At 32.0% G+C, this 24,123-nt stretch overlaps 1 protein-coding gene across 50 annotated transcripts in view; it reads right to left on the bottom strand.

Moving 5' to 3' along the window:
* Nucleotides 1-24,123, bottom strand: part of LOC145252565 (rho GTPase-activating protein 190-like) — a 793,870-nt gene that overhangs the window by 130,556 nt on the left and 639,191 nt on the right. For all 50 annotated transcript variants that reach the window (XM_080112152.1, XM_080112143.1, XM_080112148.1 and 47 more), the window contains one exon: nt 19,654-19,781. In XM_080112152.1, coding sequence (XP_079968278.1) covers nt 19,654-19,781 — 128 coding nt within the window. The remainder of the gene's footprint in view (nt 1-19,653; nt 19,782-24,123) is intronic.

Genomic DNA, 24,123 nt, shown 5'->3' on the forward strand with positions numbered 1-24,123 from the left:
AATGTTTATCCTCAAGTGGCCTTTGGACCTTGATAAGCAGTTAATCGTTTGCAAAAATACAAAAATTAAAATTCTACAGACTGAAGAAAGCATCAACAGTAAACACACCTGCATTGCGAAATATCAAATTCCTTTGAAGAATTGCTAATAAATATGTCAAATAGAATTGAATAGTCGCCACACGAGGAAAAAGAAAAACAACAAGACAGGCAGGAGGAGCTCTCTTTACTTACTTAGAGAACTGTTTCCTTCGGAGGCAAAGTATAATATCCAGAAAGCAAGTGACCCACACACAATTGAAAGAGAGAGAGATAGAAAAAAAAACAAAAACAAAAAAAGACAACAACCACATCACCAACAAAGAAAACAACAACCTTTCAAAGATAAACACCTTAAAATAATAAATAAAAACAAAAAGATATCTTTACAAACCCCCAAAAATTTATTTAAATATAAAAATAATTGTTAACATTATCACTTTCTACACTGATGATTGCGTAAGCTCGAAACACCAGTGGCCGTAGGTATAAAAAAAATTGTCAATATTTGTATTTGAAATATTATAGTTATAAAGCCCTTTTAAGAAATTAAAATTGAGCCCTCTTTTGAGAATTAAGAAAATATGATAAAGTTTAGCGCAAATGCAATATTTCAACTTCTTGCCTTGAAGAATGTAAGAGGAGTAGCCTACCTTTAGTTAAAAACTGTGCAAACAAATGAGAATTAAAAACTAAAGTGATTTCACTGCATTCAGAGTAAGTATAGTTTGTTGTGGATAAAAATCAACTGTTATAGCACAATAACAAGCAGTACACAAACTTATTAATGTAATTATATATAAACAGTGTTTCATGGTAAACAGCTGATGATCCCTTAAATTAACATTAGGACTATTGTGAATTCGAGAGAGCAAGTTGATACATCGATTGCAGGTGATTAAATGATTTACTGACTAAATAGTTTTTTAACGAATGATAAAAAATATAAAAATGAATTTTTTTTATATAGTTTTAAAGGTTAAAAATCTTTCAAGAATAAATATATATATATATATATATATATATATATATATATATATATATATATATGCATGCGACTTTGTGACTGGATTTGAATCCTTATACCAGAAGTAATTATCACTTCCTACACCAATAATTGCATAAGCGTGAAACACTAGTCTCTGTCGATACAAAAATAATTAACATTTATGTAAAATATATTATAATTATAAAAGTCCTTTTAGTTAGTTTTAGTTTTTTTTTAGGGAATTAGGAAAATACGGTCAACTTTAATTGGGCTTCAACCTCTGGAAGGTTAGAACGTAGACCCCTGATGTTGGAGAAGGAGACATGGTAGTGGGGGTCTACGTTGGAAGTTTCAGATCCGGGTTTAATCGTGTATTTTTTATTGAAACTTGTCATGATGGAATTTTGGAGTTTGTGGACTAGGTCGTCAGACTTGCTTAGAGCAGGACAGAGAGGGGAAACAAAGAGAGAAAAGTAACGAAGAATTTTTTTTTTTTTGTAGAACATAAGGTAAAGCTGTAACAATTACCCACTAATATGGCATCGAGAGGCCCCACCAGAAGCTACTGCATGGTCCAGAATCCATTCATCAAATGGCAATACAGCAGCCCCAGTACTTTGCACTTGCTGATAGGACAGCCTCCTTAGTGGTTAATCTAAGGTTTGGGTCCCTGACTATCAGGTGGATAACGTCAGCCCAGATAAAACGTTTACCTCCAGCACCCTTACTAGTGACATGGCTACAAGGATAGACATAGAAACAGAAAATTTCCGCCATCTCTATCGACTGTTCACGCAAAATACTGCCAACCTAGAATACAGCTTTTTCTTCTCCCTTGGTCAGAAAAATCACTCATTAAAAAAAATGAGGACTGAGTGACAAATAAAGAGAAGTGAGAGTAATGGGAGCTGCTGACAACGCTTCCACAAAGCATTCTCTACTCTCCTTTAAAAAAAAAAAAAAAAAAAAAAAAAAAAAAAAAAAAAAAAAGAAAGAAAAATCTATTAAGTATTGTACATTCTCGAGGTAAGAGAACTCGATTCAGTCACGAACATAATGGGTTATCATGAACAATTATTTCTTAATAACAATATTCAACAAGCTTATCAGAACTTTGTTAGCTCACACACATATATCCAGAACGAATATTTCGACATTATGCGAGCTCGTTCGTGTGCACCTGCATACACGCTCTTATTGCTCTTTTTTCCATTGTGTGTGAATAAATGTCTTTCGTATATATGTAACTCGGTATTTTGGTTGTATTAATTTGAGGTCAGAGTTTTGAACACGCTATATATCCTCTACAGATCGGTAACCCCGATCTCCACAATGAATAAGTTGTTTAAACATGGAAAGCTAAATAAAAATTTTAAAAAAAACTAAAAAAAAAAAAAATGTAACATTTTTTTTTTTAGTTTTCCTCTGGAATTACATATTATAACCTAATATAAACTGTGCTTAAACACTCGAATTTGATGGAGCTGCTCAGGCAATTTTGTAGACAGAGTGCGTTTTTCCTAATGTACTGACTTTTCGAAACCACACCTGATCTTGTGTCTAACCTATTGTTTTTGTTCTGTTACACGAAAAGAATAATAAAAACAATTCAAATATCTGTTTACTTTGAGATGTTAAATTGATTTTTGTACCAGAAAAATTGACAAAAGTTGATTTTTTGTTTTTTTGCAAATAAATGAATGATATAATCTTTCAGTTAACAACTATACCTGTGCTTCTCACTTCCTTTATTCGTCTTATGAAAATGTGAAAGATAAAATTTATATAGATAAAGTCACTTTATACCACCATGGCCAACGTGATGTGATAAAGATTATATTGAAACGAATCTTGTTCGTTTCAACATAATTTGCGAGAACGAATAAATATTTAGACATGTCTGAGTGAACACGACAGAGCTATTCCTTTCTGGATATCTTTGCCACTTGCCGAGTGGTCTCATACAACGCATACATAGGCCACACAACAACAACACTTTCCCAATGACTAATCTATCATTTAGCTGATAATAGCGGCATAAAACAACACCTAACATCTCATGATAAAAAACCTACAGTTGTCCGACATTAGAAATATCTTAACTAAAAATACTAAAATTCGATTTCTTAACAACTGCACCTGATGACTAAAATTACTTGAAGCCGTACTTATCAAAAAACTACAGCCCTTTTTAAACAGGATCTCATTTAACACCGGCACAAATATACTAACAGCATTTAATAACTAACATAAAACTAAATTAATAAACTATAAAATAGGAAAATCGAAACTAAAAATAAAATAAAATAAAAATAATTCGCCCCCCACCCTCCTGCATCCACCTTTATAGCCAATAATAAAAAAAAAATAAATAAATAAATATATTAAGCCTCAAAGGAAAAGAAAACAATCATATGCACCGATAGAAAACGCTTGAGAAAAATATGGCTGAACAACAACTCTTGGGCGCCATTCTATATAATATGCCTGCCGAAATTTAAAAAAAACGCTCGGCAAATGGAAAAGATATCCAGAAAGATCGGAAAAAGGAATAACTTTGTCATGTTCAATCAGACATGTCTAAATAATTACCTGCTGCCAAAATATACAAATATATATATAAATATACATATATATTAATGATGGGACATCTCATACAATTACCGATACCATACTAAATTCCTGATTCTTTCTAAATCTCTTAATATTTAACTATAAAGTTGCTATTTTTTTCCGATTACCGTAAACACAAATGTGAAATGTGCGGATATTTTCGCAAACGTTATGGATGTTAGTTTTACTGGTAGTTTCCAATCAGTAATTATTTATTATTTTATCATTATTAACAGCAATAAAAGATTTTGCTTTAAACAAAATCAAATAAAGACGATTAAAAGAATCGTTTTTGACATTGGAAAATAGGCACATATGCTTCCGATTCTCCCCAAAGTTTTGATTTTTTTTTTTATTTCTGATTCACTGTCCTAACACTAATATATAGTAAATTATGCAAATATATATGGCAGTTAAGTTACACAGAATATTCCACATTTCATTCTTGTGAGAATGAAACGTGGCTTATGTCTGATAAATTCTCACGAGAATGAAACACAGAATATTCTGTGTAGCTTAATTGCCATATATATTTTCATAACTTACTACCTAGCTCTACCTATCTATTGAGCACTGGTGAAGTAAATACTGAAAATTTATGCATAAAATTATATCTTCGTATATAAATTTATGTCATTAAATGAAATAGTCATATATATATATATATATATATTATAAAGTTGGTGTAAAACGAACATAAACAGAGGCTGATGAGAGTCCTGATATTTTGTAATACATATACATATAAATAAATATCTTCGTGTAACAGTTCGAATCTTACAACTGGTTTGAACAGTTATCTCTATACTGAAGATTCCACAAAGATGAAACTTGTACGTATATATGTGGATAAGAATATTATCAAATGATTACTTATAGTTCCCTTTTTGCTGGGCCCTTTAATAAGAAATAATACAAGCCAATTAATGCAAGCTAAAAATGCAAATTGCTTACTACACAAATTGCTAAACAGTTAAAATGACTGGATCTGCCTAGTTCGACATAAATACGCTTTATTTCTTTATTCATTGTGTAATGGTCGGGATTGGCCTCATTGGTTAGAGCACTCGGAATCGAGTCAAAAGTGACTTGTGTTCCAGAGTAAAATCTAACATATAAAACTATCTTATTAGATTTCCAAAGTCAAACCCAAATAGCAAATAAGTTGACAAATCAAACTTTGCTGCTATACTAACTAATCAAAGTTCATTTGTTATTGCTATGCCATGTTATTGGCAATATAATAAATGTTCTTTGGTACAATTTATTTTGGAAAAAAAAAAAAAAAAAAAAAAAAAAGACATTTTTTTTTTTTTTTTTTACACGGTGGTCACCACTTATCAAGGCCCGGAAGCCACTCAGGGATAAGGGTTATTGCAAGTACAGTACGTTAGTGTGGAGATTTGATGAAGTGTTTACTTAAGGGGGCGGTTCATTAGGAATTTGTTAACGTTGGACTTGAAGACATCCAAGTTGTAGTCAGGTGGGAAGCAGGCAGATGGAACAGAGTTCCACAGGCGTGCAGTTCTAAGAAAGAAGCTTTGTTCATGGAATCCACGTTTTGATTTAGGCACAGATAAAGAGTGGGGGAAATTTATCACAGTGGATTCAGCTAGACTGGTGTTTTTCGTGAAAGATTGGCAAGGGGGGACCAGAGATTGGAGTTCAGACGAGCACCTGCCATCGGTTACTAATATGAAATATTTTTAAATGATTACCTAAAAAGAAAAGCCAGCAAGAGAGGGGGGGGGATAACTCATTTAAAATTGACAGGATTTTAAATGTCCATTTTCAAGGCTTTTCGAGGTTATCTCCAAACAAAATTCAAGTTTTCAAAACAATATTTGATATATAAAGAACGATATAATAAATAATAAAAAAAAAAACTAATAGTATTTTAATTAATATTTTAAAAGTATTTATTTCAATTTTGATTCTCACTTCAGTTACATCCATAGCATATATAGAAAACAGTAGTTTTGTGATGAGGGGACATAACTTTTGTATTAACAATACCGGAAATAATATGATGCAATTTCAAAAGAATGTATTCCTTTTGGTTTTATTTTTACTATACAAAAAATTTTTCAATCGTATCTTAATTAATATTTAAAAAATATTTTAATAGCATTTATTTCGATTTTATCTTTAATATTCCGACACAAATTTTTACTTAATATAAATTTTCAAGTCTGCGCAAACCCTGTAATAGGTTGGTTGTTGGTTGTTCTTGTTTTACGGCATATCAACCTTTTACAATTATTTAATGCTGAATCTAGTTATTTTGAGGAACGATTTTTAATGGAGTATATATATTTTTTTTTATGTCATTCTATTTAACCCATAGTTGGGACCCTAACAGGTACTACCACTCCGGGTCAGAGTGGACCTGGGAGCAATGGCAATTAAAGGGTGGCTCCACACTCCCCAAAGCCCGCAATGTGAGGCCTCACCATCGGATATAGTTTTAGGTCATACCTAGGACCCCCTGTAATAGGAGTTGTCTATCTTGAGTTTAAAACTGCATGAACATATAAAAATTGAAATAATTTCACTACAGCTCAGACAACACTGAGTTGGATAAAAATTAAAACGTATTAAAATTCTAATTTATTAGTATTGCACGATTCATATACAAAACTGTTCTACTTAAAAAAAAAAAATTAACGCTTTTCTTTATTATTTAGATTACTGATATAAGAAGTTGAAAGAAAAAAGTACCAAAAAGAAGTGAGGAAAGTCTAAGGTATTGTTGAAAAATGGAAAAACCTCTTTTTGGAAAAGTGATTGAAAAGGAAATAGACATTTTGAAATGAAAGAAATATAAAAAGAGGAAATTTTTTTTAAAGGAAAAATGTCTTTCTAGAAATAAAAAAATTTTTTTTTTGCCATTTTAAAATATTTCAAAGAACAAAAACTTAAATGGAAGGAGAGAGTTAATATATATATATATATATATAGTAATTTATAAAATATATATGGCGATTAAGCTACACTGAATATTCTGCGTTTCATCCAACTATAGGATTTGTCAGGCTTATGCGCATAAGCCTGACGAATCCTATAGTTGGATGAAACGCAGAATATTCAGTGTAGCTTAATCGCCATATATATTTTATAAATTACTAACTAGCTCTACCTACGTATTGAGCACTTTTGAAGTAAATACTTAAAGTTTACGCATAAATCTATACTTTCGTATAGTAAATTTATGTGAATAAATGAAATAGTTATATATATATATGGAAAAATAAATATTTTCTTTAAAAAATAGATAAAAGCCAAGAAAGAAAGAGTTTAGAAAAATGGTTAGAAAAAGAGGCTGCAAAAAGAAAAAGAAAAATAGAAAAAAAAAAAAACAGAAAAAGAAAAATAGAAAATAAAATAAAAAAAGACTTGAAGAAACAAAAGACAAAGTTTGAAGATAGAAACAAACAAAAAGAAATCAAAGTAAATTCTAAAGACTCCTTGGAACAGAAATAGACAGAAAAATTAGTCAGCTACAACATCAGAGTAAATGAAAGAAATCATCTTAAAATGTATGGATAACTGCAGATTTGCAAAATTCGAGAAGGAAGCATTTATCTAATGACCCCATATAAAAGCGACAAATTTTGTTATCGAGCCACCAAAATTCCAGTTTTTATAATTTAAACTCAATAAGCATGCATTTTCACTGAAAAACAACATTCTGAACATTTCTTTACACTTAAAAATGATAAATAGCATTTTGTCATCATTTGGATTATTCAAACTACTGTTCTCGTCTGCAGTGATATTTGCACAACGCTTTGGTCAATGTAACTTCCAAGCTTCTTCAGGTGTATCTTGTTAAACTCAGGAATCTTCCTGTGGTACTTTGGAATCTGCACAAATTTTCTGTAACAACAAATAGTGACAAGTAGCAAGATTGTATTTCTAAAAACACAAATAGGCTTACAGCTCCCAAAATTCATATTAGAATTGTCTGCAACAACCCGTGGCATAGCTGATAAAGTACTTGGAAAAATTCAGTAAGTTACACTCTTCTGGAGGTTGAAGTTTCAATTCTCAGTGTGAGTGATACTAAGCATAGAATTGTTATTTTACTTAGGAATTCTACCATGTCATGGTTAGAGGGGGGGAGGGGTGCTAAGAATTATATAAAGTGTTCCATTTGAAAATCTGTGCAGATTCGACAGGATACACCTAAAGAAGGTTGGAAGTTACACCAGCAAAATGCTGTACAAATAACACTCAAGATGAGAACAGAAGTTAGAATAATCCAAATCATACAAATTATCAATCCTCAACTAAAAAATAAAAAAATAAAAAAAAAGATAAAACTTTATCGATTTCAAAAGCAGAACAGACACACGAATCTATGTGCGGAGCAGGTGTGGTCAAAATTTCATATTTTTCTAATGTTCATGAATTAAAAATGTAAAAAAGAAAAACTCCATAAATTTGAATCAAACTTAGTTCAAGTTTTAGTCTGCAATCAAAAGGAATAATTAAAAAAAAAAAATAATAATAATTTGTCTATTAATAAGTAATAAAAATATACAGCAATAATTTTATTAAATAAATTGTAGGTAGCCCTCATGACAGAACAAATTGACCCACAGGACTCTCAAGGGATCTGGAGTTTGATATGCCTGCTTTGGACTGACCCCAAATTCTGTAATCATGTCAGTTATGTGACTGAGGGTATTTATCTCCTTCCTATGGCGAGAAGATCTGACACAGGAGTTGGAAAGTGAGAGTGAAGAGCCAGTGTCTCCAAGGAGGAGCATTCCGGCCTGCAAAAAAATGCTTGTGCAGTCCTGTTAGCATTTCCCGGTAAAGGCGTCTCAGGTTATTAGCAAAAAAAACAAAAAAACTCCTTCTTAAAGGCAGATGGCAAAGGGTGAACCTCCTAGAAATGCACAGTACTAGCAACATACCAACATACCACATTGAACAGAAAAGAGGCAATTTCAGAAATATATTGGACTCTTTTTTTGATTTTGCTGACGATAGAAAAATACACTCCGGTTGTAATGTGACTGAATTCTGTTATATAATCCATAATCTTTGAGATTGTCTAACATTTCGTAAAAATTTAGGAATATTCTTGCAATATTTTATGGTCAAGATATGAATTATCAAACAAAACCAACACAATTTTTTTTTTTTTTTTTTTGTTCAAGTAGACAACCAAAAACTTTTTTTTTTTTTTTAAATCAATCATACATAAAAGAAGAGTTGTACTCAAATGAAACTAAATAATGACAATTATGAAGAAACATGAATGAAAGTCATGCTAGGAACAGACATGGTTGTTTTTAATCCAAGACAAACTTTTTTTTTTTTTTTTTTTAAATGTGGAAGACTTACAAGTTGAAAACTCATCTTTTGGGGTTTTTAATATTGAGGATGGCAGTGTTATGCATTCAGTATGGGATTTAGAGTCAGGGTAAGCATGATGGTATTTATGCTGGTTTATATGATGGGTCAGGTATGAGTGAGATAATGGAGGGAGAAACCGGTTAGCATAAAAAAAATGGAGGGAGCTTCATAGAAAAAATTGAGAGTCTAAACGGGTAATTAGGATGATTAGAATAAAAAAATAAAAAGCAATAAACACAGCACAAAATATAAAAAAGCAAAAGAAAACAAAAAAAGGAAAAAAAAAAAAAGGGTCAGTAATTTCTTATTGTGATCATATTGAGAAACGGCTCCCCCCCCTTTTTTTTTTCAAAATGGCTTCTCTTTTCAACTCTTAACACTTTGAAAAACTAATATGGAAACAAGCAAAATGAAGGCTGACAGTGGGTTTAATCAATTTTAATCACTTTAAAAAAAAAAATTATGAGAATTTTTTTCTTTGAGTGAGAAACGCACATGAACCATAATACTCGACTTTTGTCATTAAAGTTCAAAATCATAAAGAAAACGAAACAAAAGCTGACATTAGATCTAATCAGTTTTTTTTTGTTTTTTTTTTGTATTCTTTAACACAACACTTTCATGCCAGCAAATTAGTGTTTTTCTTTGATTTAGAAACACACATGAGCGATAATACTGGACTTCACTAAAATAGGGGTAAATGTCAGACATCTGGTTGGATGTCCCATCTCCTAGAAGAAAAAGTTTAAGAAAAATGAAAAAAAAAAAAAAAAAAAAAAAAAAAAAAGACTTCTGTATTTAAACTTTAAGACCAGGAAGACTAGAAATCATATAATATTTGGTTTTTATATTTATACTAGCAGGGCTACCCAGCATTCCGGAGCACGGGGGTGGGGGGACAAAAATATAACATTTCTGTTAAAATATATCTTTCTATTTTTAACTTTCTCTCTTTTCCTCTCTTTTACCCAACCTCTCTGTCTTTTCTATGCTCAGCCCATACAACACATTTTTTTTATATATAAATTTTTTTGAGACATAAGTCAGCATAAGAAAATTAACTTTGTGATTAAAAAATCAAATATTTTCTTTCACTTAGTACACAGTGGCTGACCGCCCCCCGCCCCAAACTTCCTGACTATATTTGTGCTAGTTTAACATTAAAGAATAAATAATTGTTTCTAAATTTTAGATATTATATTTATCTGGAGCAACACTGATCAATAAAACACTAACTTTGTGGGTATTTGTTTTATTGTGTGTTTTTTTTAGCCAAACATACAAACATACACACAGAGAACTACCGTTTACATTTTAGCTTATTCATAAATGATCACACTTTTTCTGCAATCTTTTCTAATAATTTCTAATATGTGTTATGCGTCTGTTTAAGCATTTATATGTATGAATAGCTGTTCCTTTCTAACGAAGGTGATTGAGTATAAATTCAAGTGAACATCAGCAGCAGTTGACTTGATGTATTAGTATTATGCCAGCTTCCTTCGAATATAAAATTCACAAACATTCCTCAACCACATGTATGATTCAGTGCCTCGCATTTCTAAATGGTCACCCATCTGGTACTGGCCAGGCTCCATGTCACTTAACTTAGGGGATCTAATGAGAACTGATATTTTAATGCAATTATGCCGTATACATCCCTGACAATCCAACAGCGGGTAGGCCATAGTGCTATCAGCATCAGTGAATGATTTGTTCTTGGTAGTCCTAAGAATTCCACCCTCTCAAGCTTCACCTTCTTTCAAAAGAGGTTAATTTATAGCTATCTGCCTAAGATATCCCTACAGGGGTATACTAACACTACTACTCAGGCAGGACCTAAGTTCTTGTACTTGTTTCATTATTCACTCTGGAGTGGTTGGACCGGCTCCGTACAGAAAATTGAGTCACAAACAAATGCTGACCAGGCATGATGGTCCACCACAAAAGCGTTAGCCAATCTCTGTTCCAGCAGCAAACTCCATAAAAGTGAAGACCCAAGATCAGCTCAGTATCCTGTTTCGATGTCCTTTAGTCAGGTTTGTAGTTGGTCTCCACATCGCTTTTTTCCAACCTTGAGGAGTGGCTGGATTGATGGCTTTGTGGATGAAATCATCTGAATAATGATGAAGAGCGCGATCAAACCAGTCGTCTCATGAGGAGAGCTTGTTGTAGAGAGGATATGCTGCAGCGAGAACAAACAGCAGCATTTGAAATGAACTGTTTCCAGCGAACATGCTTCTGCCACATCTTCCTGCAGTAGGAGGGAGGTAAATACCTTTCAGATCATTTAAGTATGTGATAACTACTATTGGAAATGGCTTTTTATTTTTTTTTTTCACTCAAGAATCTACTTATGCATAAATAAAATTATATTTTGATAGGAATTAACATCGAATTTTCAACTATGAAATGAGTGTTTTTTTGTTAATAAATCAGTTTTCATTTTGCTTGACTCGCTAGTAATCCAAAGTCAGAAGATAAAAAAAGAGAAATAATTTAAAAAAAAAAAAAAAAAAAAAAAAATTTTTTTTAACAATATGGTAAACAGGATCAAAGAAAACCTTGCTAAAAATCTGTCAAGATATGAAATCATTTTTCTTTTTTTTAATGAATATAAAAACAAACAATAAACAAAATAACAAACAGAATAAAATAATCTCTTAATAATCAAATAAATAAAATATATGTAAAAAAAAATCAAATATGCGAAACAGTGGCTCTTTTAGAGATGGAAAGAGTGTTAGGTCTGCATTAACATAACTATCAGACAAGATATTGTGTGCATAGTTCTTGACTATACATTACTTTCAAAATATACATCAAATTACATTTTCTTGTTTTACCATTCACAGAATAATTATTAAAATCAAAAATTATACAAAGGAAATCTAAAACAAATTTTAAAAAAAATTCTATTTAAAAATAAATTGTGAACATTGCTATATTTTGAATTGTTTTCTCTCACCTCAAACTGTAATATGCCTCTACCCGGTAAATGCTGTATAAATATGACTAGTAATAAAACACAAGAATAATTATAATTTTAGAAATAAGCTATATAACATTTAATACAAAATGATTTTAGGCATATTACAAGGTAATAAGTTAATATACATCTGTTGAAATAGTGCTCGGTACTAAAGTAGTTATTAGGAGAACTGATACTATATATATATATATATATATATATATATATATGCGCCTTTGTATGTGTGTTATAGAAGATCTGTAAAAGATCGATACTGTCATTTTCAAATCCAAACAGATATCTGTCTCAGAGACAGATATAGAGGCTGAAAAGAGTCCGACATAGGTTTTAGTAAGGTACTGGTTTGTACTCACTAATAAAATATATTTAATGAACATAGTACAAAATGAACAACAAACTTCTTTTCAACAGTAACAATGTATTTGCAGCAAAAGTTAGGATCCTTCCTGTGTTGTCCCCAGTTAGCAGTTGTCTCCAGTGGAAACCGTTGATGCTAGGTTGAGATGTCCAGTGGACAGGGGACGAGGGAGGATAGGTGTTGCTAGGCTGAAGGTCCGGTTCTGACTCACTGACGTTCCCTCAAGACTTTAGGGAGTGGATGAATCAATGCGCGCTGTTAGCTGTTAGGTCAACCTATGGCCGATGAATTCAGGGGGAGGGGCATTGATTCCATAGAAAAAGTAGTTCTTTGTAACTGCTACAAGGTGACCAGATATTGGTCCTGTTTGTTTTGGCCTTGAAATTGACAGCGCCAATGTTTTTATGATATTCTGTAACATATCAAAGTATATAAACATTATGCTCTTATTTTTGAAATTTTCTTAATAATTGAGCACTCTTCTAGGATTCTTTCCCATTAATCTTTATATATATATATATATATATATATATATATATATATATATATATATATACACACACACATTTGATTGGGGGTGGTACAGCAACAAATTGAGGTTTTTACCTTTTTACCTATGTAATTACCTCATAGCCACTACACTTAGTTGTATAGTTCTGAGGAGGTTGCATAGATGGAAATTTCATCATGTTGAACTAAGCCCCACCCCCAAATGTGTGTGTGTGTGCATGCGCGTACAAGACATTTTTCCTCAACGTAAGTGTAGTGTAAATTTGAATTGAATTTATAAGTTTAAGAAGTCAATGCAGAATTATTTTAAATAAATATTTAAAACAAAGTTTTGATCCATTTCCCATATCTACCTGTGCCTAAAACTAAATGCAAATTCCACGAGCAAAGATTCTTTCCTAAAACTTCCTGCCTGTGGAACAAAATACTGGTGGACTGATTCACAGCTAACTATAACATGGCTGTTTCAAAATCTAATGTAAACAAGTTCCTATTGAGCTGTCCTCTTAAATAAATAAAGATTACTCAATTCCCACGATAACCAATCACCACAGTGTTGCTGCACTGACATTCAGGTTTTATAAAGTGGTGAGTCCCCTACCCCTCCAGTAAAAGAAAAATGTAATTGTATTAAATATATATGTTATAGGGTATTTTTTAATAATTAAAGATCTTTGAACTTTTTTTTTTTTTTTTTTTTCAATATTTGATTGTCATGACGTTTCTGAATTTTTGAGATGAGGATTGGTTATTCATATTATTTGGATTCATCAGACTACTGTTCTCATCTTGAGTGTCATTTTCATAACGTTTCAGTTGATGTAATCTCTGATCTTCTTCAGGTGTATCTTGTCAAACTCGGGAATGTTTCAGTCAAACTCTGAAATTTGGACGGAATTTTGAACAGAACCCTTTATTTACTTCATAGGGGTAGCATGCTCTTGTTCTGTCAGCCATGACTGGATAGATGTCCTAAGTAATTCGCAATTGTATTTTTCGGTCGCCCACACCAAGGATTGAATCTTCAACCTTCAGAAGAATATAACTTTTTACAATTGATTTTTCCACCACGCCACTGGCCCCGCAATAATACGATTGGATTGTCAGTTTGGATTTGGCTAAAAGAACTAGAATGGTAAATAGAAAATCTTTGAATAAACGTATTTTTGTATTTAAAAGAATTACAGTTAATTATCTTGTTTTGAATCTCACACACGTTATTTTATCATGCGAGGTGACATTGTTGAAATGGATAACAGCACAAACAGATAATCTGGATGCGTAGCAGTCATAAAAATTGACATATCTTTCCTTTTGCAGAGAGCAGCTCTTATAAGATAGTTTGATCACAGCATGAAGAATCGGTCTCCTCGGCAGATTAATTTCAATCAAACATTTGAAAAATAATTACTTCCAGACTGTTTCTAAGACAAAGATTAATAATTTGTATTTGGATCATTGTTCCCGCCTTGAGCATTTTGATCAGTGTAGCTTCCAAACTTCTTCGGGTGTTCTTTGTCAAACTCTGAAATCTTTCTGCTGAACTTGAGAATTAGTATGGAATATATGAAAATGTAGTGGAGGATGCCACTCTTTTCCAGGATTACTCCACTTACCCTTGATCCACACATTATAATGCTAAGTGTTTAGCAAGGAGATCATTAAGTACAATATTTTAGTTTTTACTATGACTAAACTAAGGACTGGACCCTATTTTTCCCTAACAACAGCAGAAAAGATGAACTTTTTGAGTTTTTGGTAAAACTTTACTGAAAATTGAACCCTGGTTTCCTACCTCATTAGGAAACGCCTTAACCAATATGTCAAATGAGCTGATGAGGAGACTCATACAATTTTATCTTTGCTGTTATTGGTTAAAAGCAAATTTACGGTATATTTTACTGTCACAGTCTTAAAAAAAAAAAAAAAAAAAAAAAAAAAAAAAAAGGGTAAAAAATTCAAATATATAACAAATAAATGTTACCAAAGGTAAGATAAGTTTCTCTTCTACCTAACTTGGTAAATTTTTAATGTTTTACTAAAATGTTTTATCGGCTCAAAACAAGCAAGTTCAAAGGGTACACAACCACAAGAAAAAGTGGTCACAATGTATTTGTCACACGGCCATTTTTTCTTGTGGTCGTATACCCTTTAAAAACACTTGTTTTTTTAGCCAAATAAACATTTTACATGAAGTAAAAACACTAAAAACCAAGTTAGATAGTTGCCTTTGGTAACATTTATTTATTACTAGCAGTTCAACCTGGCTTTGCTCGGGCCCTATGTACTGTTCATAACTTTATGTGCATATGTATATTTATATTAAAAAGTTTGACTCATGTCCAGGTAATCTACATCTAAAATTTCAAGTATTTAGACCCAAAATTGGTGAAGGAGTTTGGTAGTGTCTGCAAAGGTCAACTTTTTCAACTTTGACCACCTTGGCAACTAAATTATCGGCTAAAAAACGATTAAAAAGGTTGCCTTATGTCTGAATACACTTTATGTAAAATTTCAAATGTTTAGACCAAAAATTGGCTGAGTAATTTGGTAGAGACCACAAAGATGAAGTTTTTTTTTTTTAACTTTGACCCCAATTTTGACTCTTTAACATCTTTTGTTGTGGGCTCAAATCGAATTAAAAAAGTTCGGTCCATTTCTAAGTAATCTACATCTAAAATTTCAAGTGTTTAGACCCAAAATTGGCAAAATGTTTGGTAGAGTTTTCAAAAGTCAAATCATTCAACTTTGACCCCTTGACAGCCAAATTTTTGGCCAAAAACTGATTGGAAAAAGTTTCCCAAATCTCAATAATCCTTATGTCAAATCCCAAGTCTGTAGACTGAAAATTAACAGAGTAGTTTAGTAGTGAAATAGACACACACGGACGATTTCACTTTTATAGATATATTTGATTTGTTAACCACTTTTTTCAAAAGGACTGCCCAAAAGTTATGATTTTGATGCTAAACCCAATCTCAACAAAATGTTATGGATCCAATTCTTTGTATATAAAACAAATAGGGATGATTTTCATTTTGTATGAAAAGAACATCAAATATAGTTTTTGATAGGACATAACTAAAAACTTATTCTCTAACTAGTAATATGAGCACTCAGAGAGCACACACTTCCACCAAACATTATTTCTATTAAAACTTCCATACATTCTTTTTACTAAGCTTCAAATTTTTATGCCAAACAAAATGTATTTTGACTCGCAATTTAAAAAAAAATAAAAAATTCTTTACTTCTAGCAAACAAATCGAAACATAATAGACAATTTATATTGGCCAACATTCAAACAATTCTAATTATTACCTGAAGTAAACTTCTTAAAATTATTATATATCAAAAGACCTGAATATTATCCAGAGAAACACAAACCTGTCAGGTAGTGGAAAAAAAGAATTTAAAAAAGTATATATATATATATATATATATATATATATATATATATATATATATATATTATGTCGAAAGCCGATTTTCATAAAATTATAACATAATATTTTTGTGGATAAATAATTTCATCATTTATAAAAGACTGAGTCAAAGTTTATTTAGAAGTTCAAATTGAACCTCTAACTAAACTTTGACTCCAGCTTCAATTCAAATCAGATATCATATTTCCGACTTGTGAGCTCAGCGTGTTCAATATGCAAATATTGAAGAATTAGAAAATCTAACACATATCTGACAATAATGTATGTATACATGTTTGCGTATCAGGTGAAAACGACTGATGATTGAATTAATGCTACTAAGACTAAGCTTCTTTCCTTTAACAATTACAAAAAAACCTTCCCAACCACCAATTGCCATGACAAATAACATCCATCCTGAGAGCTCATTGTTCAACTTCCTGGCTTAACATTCACAGGCAACATGAATTGAAACAAATATATTGGGGCCATTGTCAAGGCTGCTACAAAGAAGGTGGGTTCCCTCTACCGTACTAGAAAATTACTCACACCAAGGTCACAATTCACCCATGCATTAAGTATTGCTGTCAAATCTGGACAGATGTATCTACTACTGGTCTCTCATTCTTAGACAGGATCCAAAAACGAGTCTCAAATTTAATAAGTCCCACAGTATCGGCCAAGCTCCAATTTCTGTCCCATTGTCACAATGTTGCATCCTTGTGCCTGTTTTACAAATATTTTAATGGAATATGATCAGATGTACTCATTTCACTTGTGACCCCCTTGATGTATATACTTCCTACTAACCTGCCAAGCAGCAAAATCCCACCACTTCACTGCTGAGATCCTAGATGCTGGAAAGACATCTAATTGTTTCTGTTCTCGGACTGCATAATTTTGAAATTCCCTCCCTGTTTCCGGCTTTCCTGTCTGTACTAACCTGCAGAAGTTTAAATGTAATGCGAACAGATATCTTGCTGCTCAACTCCCCACAGTCCCCTGTTCGACAATTCCAAATCGTAGTCCCTCAAGTTCAAGTGGCAATATGACTTGTTTGTGATGAAAAAGAATAAAAGGAAACAACCCTTAACCCTCACGATTATAAAATACATCCCATCTGTAACTTTAAGTGTTGGTTTTTTCAAAATTATTTCTGACATTTTCAGTATTTACATGCAAGATGGATTTTGGAATGTAGATCCTGGATCTGTAGAACATATAGTTGAATCTGTTTACCTTCTACTTTCGGATTCTTCAATCCGTTCCCCCAAACATTTTTTGCTAGTATATCACTATCCCCCCCCCAACACACACACACAAAAAGAGGCAGTAATCCCAAACAAGGTGGTATCATAATGAATTACGACAGAACATACTACACTACCTTTACATAAAAAAAGAAGATAATGCCTGGGAGAATGGTATAATGAATGAACATCTACTTCCCGCATTATTAAAAGCATTAAAAGTATACAATATATAGGAGTAATTGTATAGTTTCGGCTTCAGACAGATACTTAATCTCCATTGGTAACAGATTCTGCAGTTCTTGTGTACTTTCCTCTGTAGCAAACCTTGGTCAAAGGTTAAGGTGAAGGGAGTTAAATCCCAGGATTTATAACTGATGAGCCCCGCCCTGCCTCACCCCCACCTCCGATAATTAAGTAGTAAGAGAGAAAATGGGAAAATTGTATTATCATTTTCAAACCTTAAAGCGACCAGTTATGGTTGAAATACATTATGTCTGGTATGTGTTAAGTTCCACTATTCTTTAATTCTATTAGCATATATTAAAAAAAAATTTTTTTTTTTTAAATCTAATTCTTAAAACCATTAAACACGAGTATGGAAACCCAATTCCAATCAATCATTATCACTAACCATTGTTATGCTTCTTTTTTTTTCTTCACTCATACATTTTTTTTTTTTAAATTATATACTTCGAATTAAATCTTTTGAAAAGCAGCATCGGATAGTACACAAACTAAAATTCTTCAAAATAATTAATTCTCCACTAATAAACATTGGGTGATTATCCAGAATTGCCCTTATATTAAAAAAAACAAAGCTACAGAAAAAAATGTTTATGATCTATGCACTCATCAAGGAACGAAAAGATCATATACCAAAAATCAGTTTTTTTAAATTTTTATTTTTTAAAGTTCAACTTGGATTATTTCCCTTTGTTTATTCAAGATGGCGAAGCAAGACATTCCAGTCTCGCTTCCTCATTTAATTTAATTTTTTTTATGTTCATGTTTGGTTAATTAGCTCTCTATGACATGGTTGAACTAATTTGTTCAGCCATAAATAAATGAATATAACAGCAAAAATAAATCATTAATTAATCATCTACATCATAATTCAGGTCAAAAACGGTTAAAGATAGTGGAGTAATACGATGAACAGAACAAGAATAGCTTGACTCTTGAAAACTGAATAATGATGGCTACAGCTGAAGGTTTTCATAAATATTAATAACGATTTAGATGAACACCTGAAGATGATCCGGGGAAGGGGACAAAACTAACACAATAACAAAGTGAGAAAACCTGTTGAACTATGATTTTTTTTTTTTTTCATAAAAAAAAATTATTTTTACATGTTCTTTATAAAAGTGTAAGTCAGAAGTTACCAGGCAGTCAAAACATTTTTAGTTCAGATATTAAATTTGATATTTAGGTAAAATTTTATATATATATATATATATATATATATATATATATATATATATAAACAAGTACCTTATTTTTTTAATGCATCTTCGTTTTTCTATTCCATACAGTCGTTTTGCTCCCAAAATTATTATTTTGCAAATTATGCATTTTCCCAAGGGCTCTTCAGAGGTTAAAAAACAATTTCTGAGATGGAATTATGTCACCTCAAATCCTTCCACCTACTCAGTCATTGTTAAATGCGACCACATACATACATATATATATATATATATGAATAACTGTCTGGTTACTTGTGGCTTACTTTATACTTTATTACTTCTAAAAGTAGTTTTTATTAGGCTTACAAAAAAATATGGTCTGATAATGACGATGATGATGAATAGATATGCTCCCCCCCTTCCTCCTGCTCTTCTAATTTCTCTGGCCAGTCATAGCAGCAACATTAGCATAGGTAAATAGAAATAAGTAGATGGATATAAGAAAGGATGAACAGACAAACAGACGGATGGACAAAAAAAGACCAATCAAAAACAAAAAAAAAAAAAAATAGGCGAGCTGTCTGCTCAGTGGACATGCTAAGCAAAATGTGGCACTATAAAAGATTAAAAGAACAGAGATAGAGAAAAAAAGAGGGCATGGGGGGCACAAGGTTGGAAGTTAGCGGCAGGTCTATCTTACCCCTGGCTCCAGTCGATGCCCTGAAGCCTTTGTACTGCCTTTGGTAGACTTGTACAGGTTGTTCTCAGCCCATACCGTATCATCTGCTTGGCAGGTGGGACTATCATAGACCGGAAATTCCAATAATCCTAATAATAATAAAATAAAAAAAATGGGGAGAAAAAAAAAAGAAAAAAAAAAAAGATATAGATATTTCAATCAATACACATTTAAACAACAAACAAACAAACAAAAAAATAAAATGAAAATTTAATTTGTATTTAAAATATTCTTTGGTTACTAACAGCTACTATAAGAAGTCTCCTCTCAATCTGAAGAGATAATGGATAACACCAGCAAAAGGTGTCTATGCAGGGAGTCTATAGTGAAGCAAAGGTTGCACAATCACAATCCACACTTCTCCTGAAGTGTCATTACTTGAATCCAGTGGCAAGTCGTCGACTGAAAACAATGCTAAGATAAGCAGAAAGACTGGTGTCATTTCTGAGATTCCTTTCTCCTGAACTAGCTGCACAAGCAAGGCTTGAGAGTCTAGTCTACACTAATATTTAATCCATAGCTGATGATGATGACGATGATGATGACGCCTCCATTCAGTCTCAAGAGAGAATAGGTACCCCATGCAAGGGTAGCTGCGCATGTAATTGTGATCAAGCATTGCTCACAATTACACTGAACTGGCACTGCTTGAGTCTAGTGGCAAGAAGAAGTGCTAGATGACTGGAAACAATGCCGAGATAAGCGGAGAGCACATACAGCACCTAGAATTCCCAAATGGTCACTTATTTTAGTGACCAGGCTCAATGTTGCTTAATTTCAGTGATCTAATGGAAACTCATGTGTCAATGTGAATTATGCCATAGCTGGAGGGAGAATATACACGCATTGGTACTTTCCCCAGATTAGTATTAGTCTTATATACCCATTTTCAGGAATAGATGGACTCTGCCAGAAACTATGAATAGAGTAACGATAAAGTGTTATAGCAGTCATTATTGGCAGCCTTAGCTACAGTATCAGATGCAAGCTTTCTGTAAATATTATTTCTGTACTTTTGAAAAATACACTCTTCTAAGTATACCACCGTGTTGTCTGGATTATTGTTGGCCCTTCAAGGTCACAACAGTTAGTGATAGCGATGAAGTAGCTTTGTCAGAACTACCTATGAAACCCATATCAAACAAAGATCTACAAAGTAAAGACTTATCATACATATGAAATGTTATGATTTAACTGTACATTTAGTTAAATGTTTAAGGAAAGTTTACATTCAAACAAAGTTTACTTTTGTCCGTTATTGACAATTTAAACATTTTAATAACTATTGTTCGAATTTAAAAAATTAAGACATAAATTTAGACTAAGAATTTAAACAATAAAAAAAAGTAAAACAAATAAAGTGCAATGAGACATGACAAAATATATTTTAAATGACTTATTTAAAACATATCAATAATTTAGTAAAATAAAGAATAAAGCATTTATAAAATACTATACAGTTATATATGAAATACATAAACTATTCTTAATGTGAGGCTCACTGATTTGATGCTAAATAACTATAGTTATTATTGCAGAATTATTTATTTATAAATTATTGATGCAAAAAAAAAAAAAAAAAAAAAAAAAGAAAAAAAAAAAAAAAAAATTTTTTTAATTGGTGTTTATAAAGCAAAAGACACGGGTGAAAATCGTGTTACACAGATGAAAATCAGTTCCAAATAAATTAATAGGAAAAGTATTTGATATATTTACCTATCAGAAAAAAATGGCTATTTACACCAAAAATTAGGAAAAAGTTACCGAGTAGAATTTTAATTAAAAACAAAAATTAGTTTTATATTTTGCTGATCCGCCATTTATAAGAGAGGAAATACCCATAACGCAAGGGGAGATAAATCCGTCTGCCATTTAACCAAGCAATAAACAATGGCAGCAATTGTGCGTAGGTACAACTATTTTGGTTTTCAGTTGGAACATTAGGAGAGTGCATAGCAGAGGCAGACAAACATACATCAGGGGTATTCATTCATTACGAATAAAAAAAATTTGAACTTTATTACGAAAATTTAAAACTTTGAAAGAAAAAATAGTTTTCTCAAAATTCACACGCATTTCAATAATGCATGTCCATGTTTTATTAAAAATTTAAAAAAAATTGTCTATTTTGTTGAAAAAAATATGCTATAAGTTTTCTTTATATTTATTTTAATTCAATAAATACCCAACAGAAACTATGTTCATCTTTATTAATTATTTATTTGTTACAAAAGAAAAATTCAGCCTGAAATTGCATTTCTCTGCCCTTGATATGCACTCTCCAAATGTCAAAACTGAAAACCCAAAAAGTATCTGTGCACAAGTGCTCAATGGCGAATTGGTAAAACATGTGAAACCTGATTTTTATTCTTAACTAGCAGGACCCATGTATCGACGTTGCCCGGTGGAACTATGCACCCCCACCTCACCCGTAAAAAAAACAAAAAACAAACCAAAAATGAAACTATGGTTGTTAGTGGGAGTCACTGCTAGCCCATTAAAATAGCAGGCACTGGTGGCTGTGGCCAAAATGAATGTATGGTAGCGACCCATTTCATATATCTATCTATATATTGAAGAGTTTAGCTTCCAATAATCACATCTTTTTTATAACGATTGGTTCCAATGAAAAAATAAAATTACAGAATTTTATTAAAAGAAATATGTTGCAGAAATAAAATTGTCAAAATATAAGTTTGTGTCATTTCGTTCATTAAACTTCTATACATTTTTTTTTTTGGCATAATAAAATATGCTAATGTTTGGGAACTAACCTGTACAATTTAGTTCAGAGTTAGCATCTTCAATATAGCCATATTCGCTATATAGCATTAATAAAGGTAATGTTCACACTTCTAAAAAAGTTTAATTGGTTGTTTCTCACCGCCTTCCATATTCGTCCTAATTTCATGACATGGAAAGGTTTTCGGGTAATCTGTAAACGAATAACACATGTAAAACTGTTGCTGAAAAATAGTCTGTCCATAAGCCAAACAACGCACATGCGTTGTTTGGCTGGCCGTTGGAAAGCATAACCTTATTTTGGTGACAATTTTACAAGCGATATTCATTATCATAATACCGGAAAGTGTATAAATGTAGTTAAATCGCATGGAAAAGATAAAATTATTATCAAATACACTTTTGTATTTTGTTAAATATTTTTTGTATTTGTTTCTTTTATTTATTTATTTTTTTTTTTTTGGGGGGGGGGGAGAAATCTTAATATAAAAGCTGCAAAAACTGTTTAATATATAAATATATATGAAATGTGTTGGTTTGACACATCACCAAGCTACACAGTGTGTTTAATAGTAAAAAAAACTTGATAACATGAGTTGTGTAAATGTGTGGTTGTTATGACGAAGACAAGGTCATTTTATTTTAGGAAGAATCTTTATATATGAAAGGCAAAATGTGTGTGACCATTTCGTGTATGTCTCGCAAAAGCTTCTTTCGCACACGCTCCTGGGGGGGGGGGGTTACTATCGCTTACAACTGTTTATATACCCCCTATATAATAATATCTACGATTTGGGAAAGCGCGTATCGTCTAGATTTACTTACAGCAAGTTTTACAAAAATTATTGCTATTTTGGCTTCTCACGTGTTGATTGGGCTTTTTCATATAAAAAGCGAAACTAATTCAAAGCTAACATGGTGTTCTTGGTATCACGCTGGGAACGTCCACAAGCTTTGATGCGTTTCCCCCATCATCATCTTGGGGAAGCGAAAACTGCTCTGCATTGAAACAAAATAAACAAACCCCAAAAAGCTTTCCAGCATTAAATAAAATACTGCTACGTCATCTCGTAACGCTCCCGCGATGACCTCATTTAGCAGCTATCTGTCAATCAAACCTCTTTCACTCGCTTTATAAGCCTTATTTTAACATTCTAATCAATTCTTCTTACTCCTGGCCTAGACGGTTAAGTGGTTGGCATTTGTTTCATCTCCGCGTCAAGGCTTCCGAGTTCAATCCCGTCTCCCGACCAATCTATTTTTTTTTCTTTTACATCTTTAAACATCCGGGTAACGTTTTTTTTTTTTTTCTTTTTCACTTCGCTTATTCTTTAGTTTACCACCCCTATACGCACAGCGTTTTTTTTTTGTTTTAGTTTTTCCGATTTTTTTAACATCGTTTCAGGGTTATTACTTACTCCCTCTCCATACACGCACCTACAAACACCCGGGCAATGCCAGTTACCCCACGCTAGTCTTAATATAAAAGATGCAAATATGTGGGAGCTAAACTCTTCAATGTATGAATTAATATAAAAAATACGTCGTTTCGAAATATCACCAATCTACACGTAATCGTAAAAGAACTGTAATTTTATTGTTTTAATAAAGACGACAGCATTGTCGCTTTCCATAACAACGAAGGAGATTCTTATAGTGGATAGTGCAGTTTAAACTTTGTAAAAGAAA

The sequence above is a fragment of the Euprymna scolopes genome, chromosome 29 (assembly GCF_053919585.1).
Source record: "Euprymna scolopes isolate OS-2025 chromosome 29, ASM5391958v1, whole genome shotgun sequence".
In the NCBI taxonomy this organism is placed as follows: Eukaryota; Metazoa; Mollusca; class Cephalopoda; order Sepiida; family Sepiolidae; genus Euprymna; species Euprymna scolopes.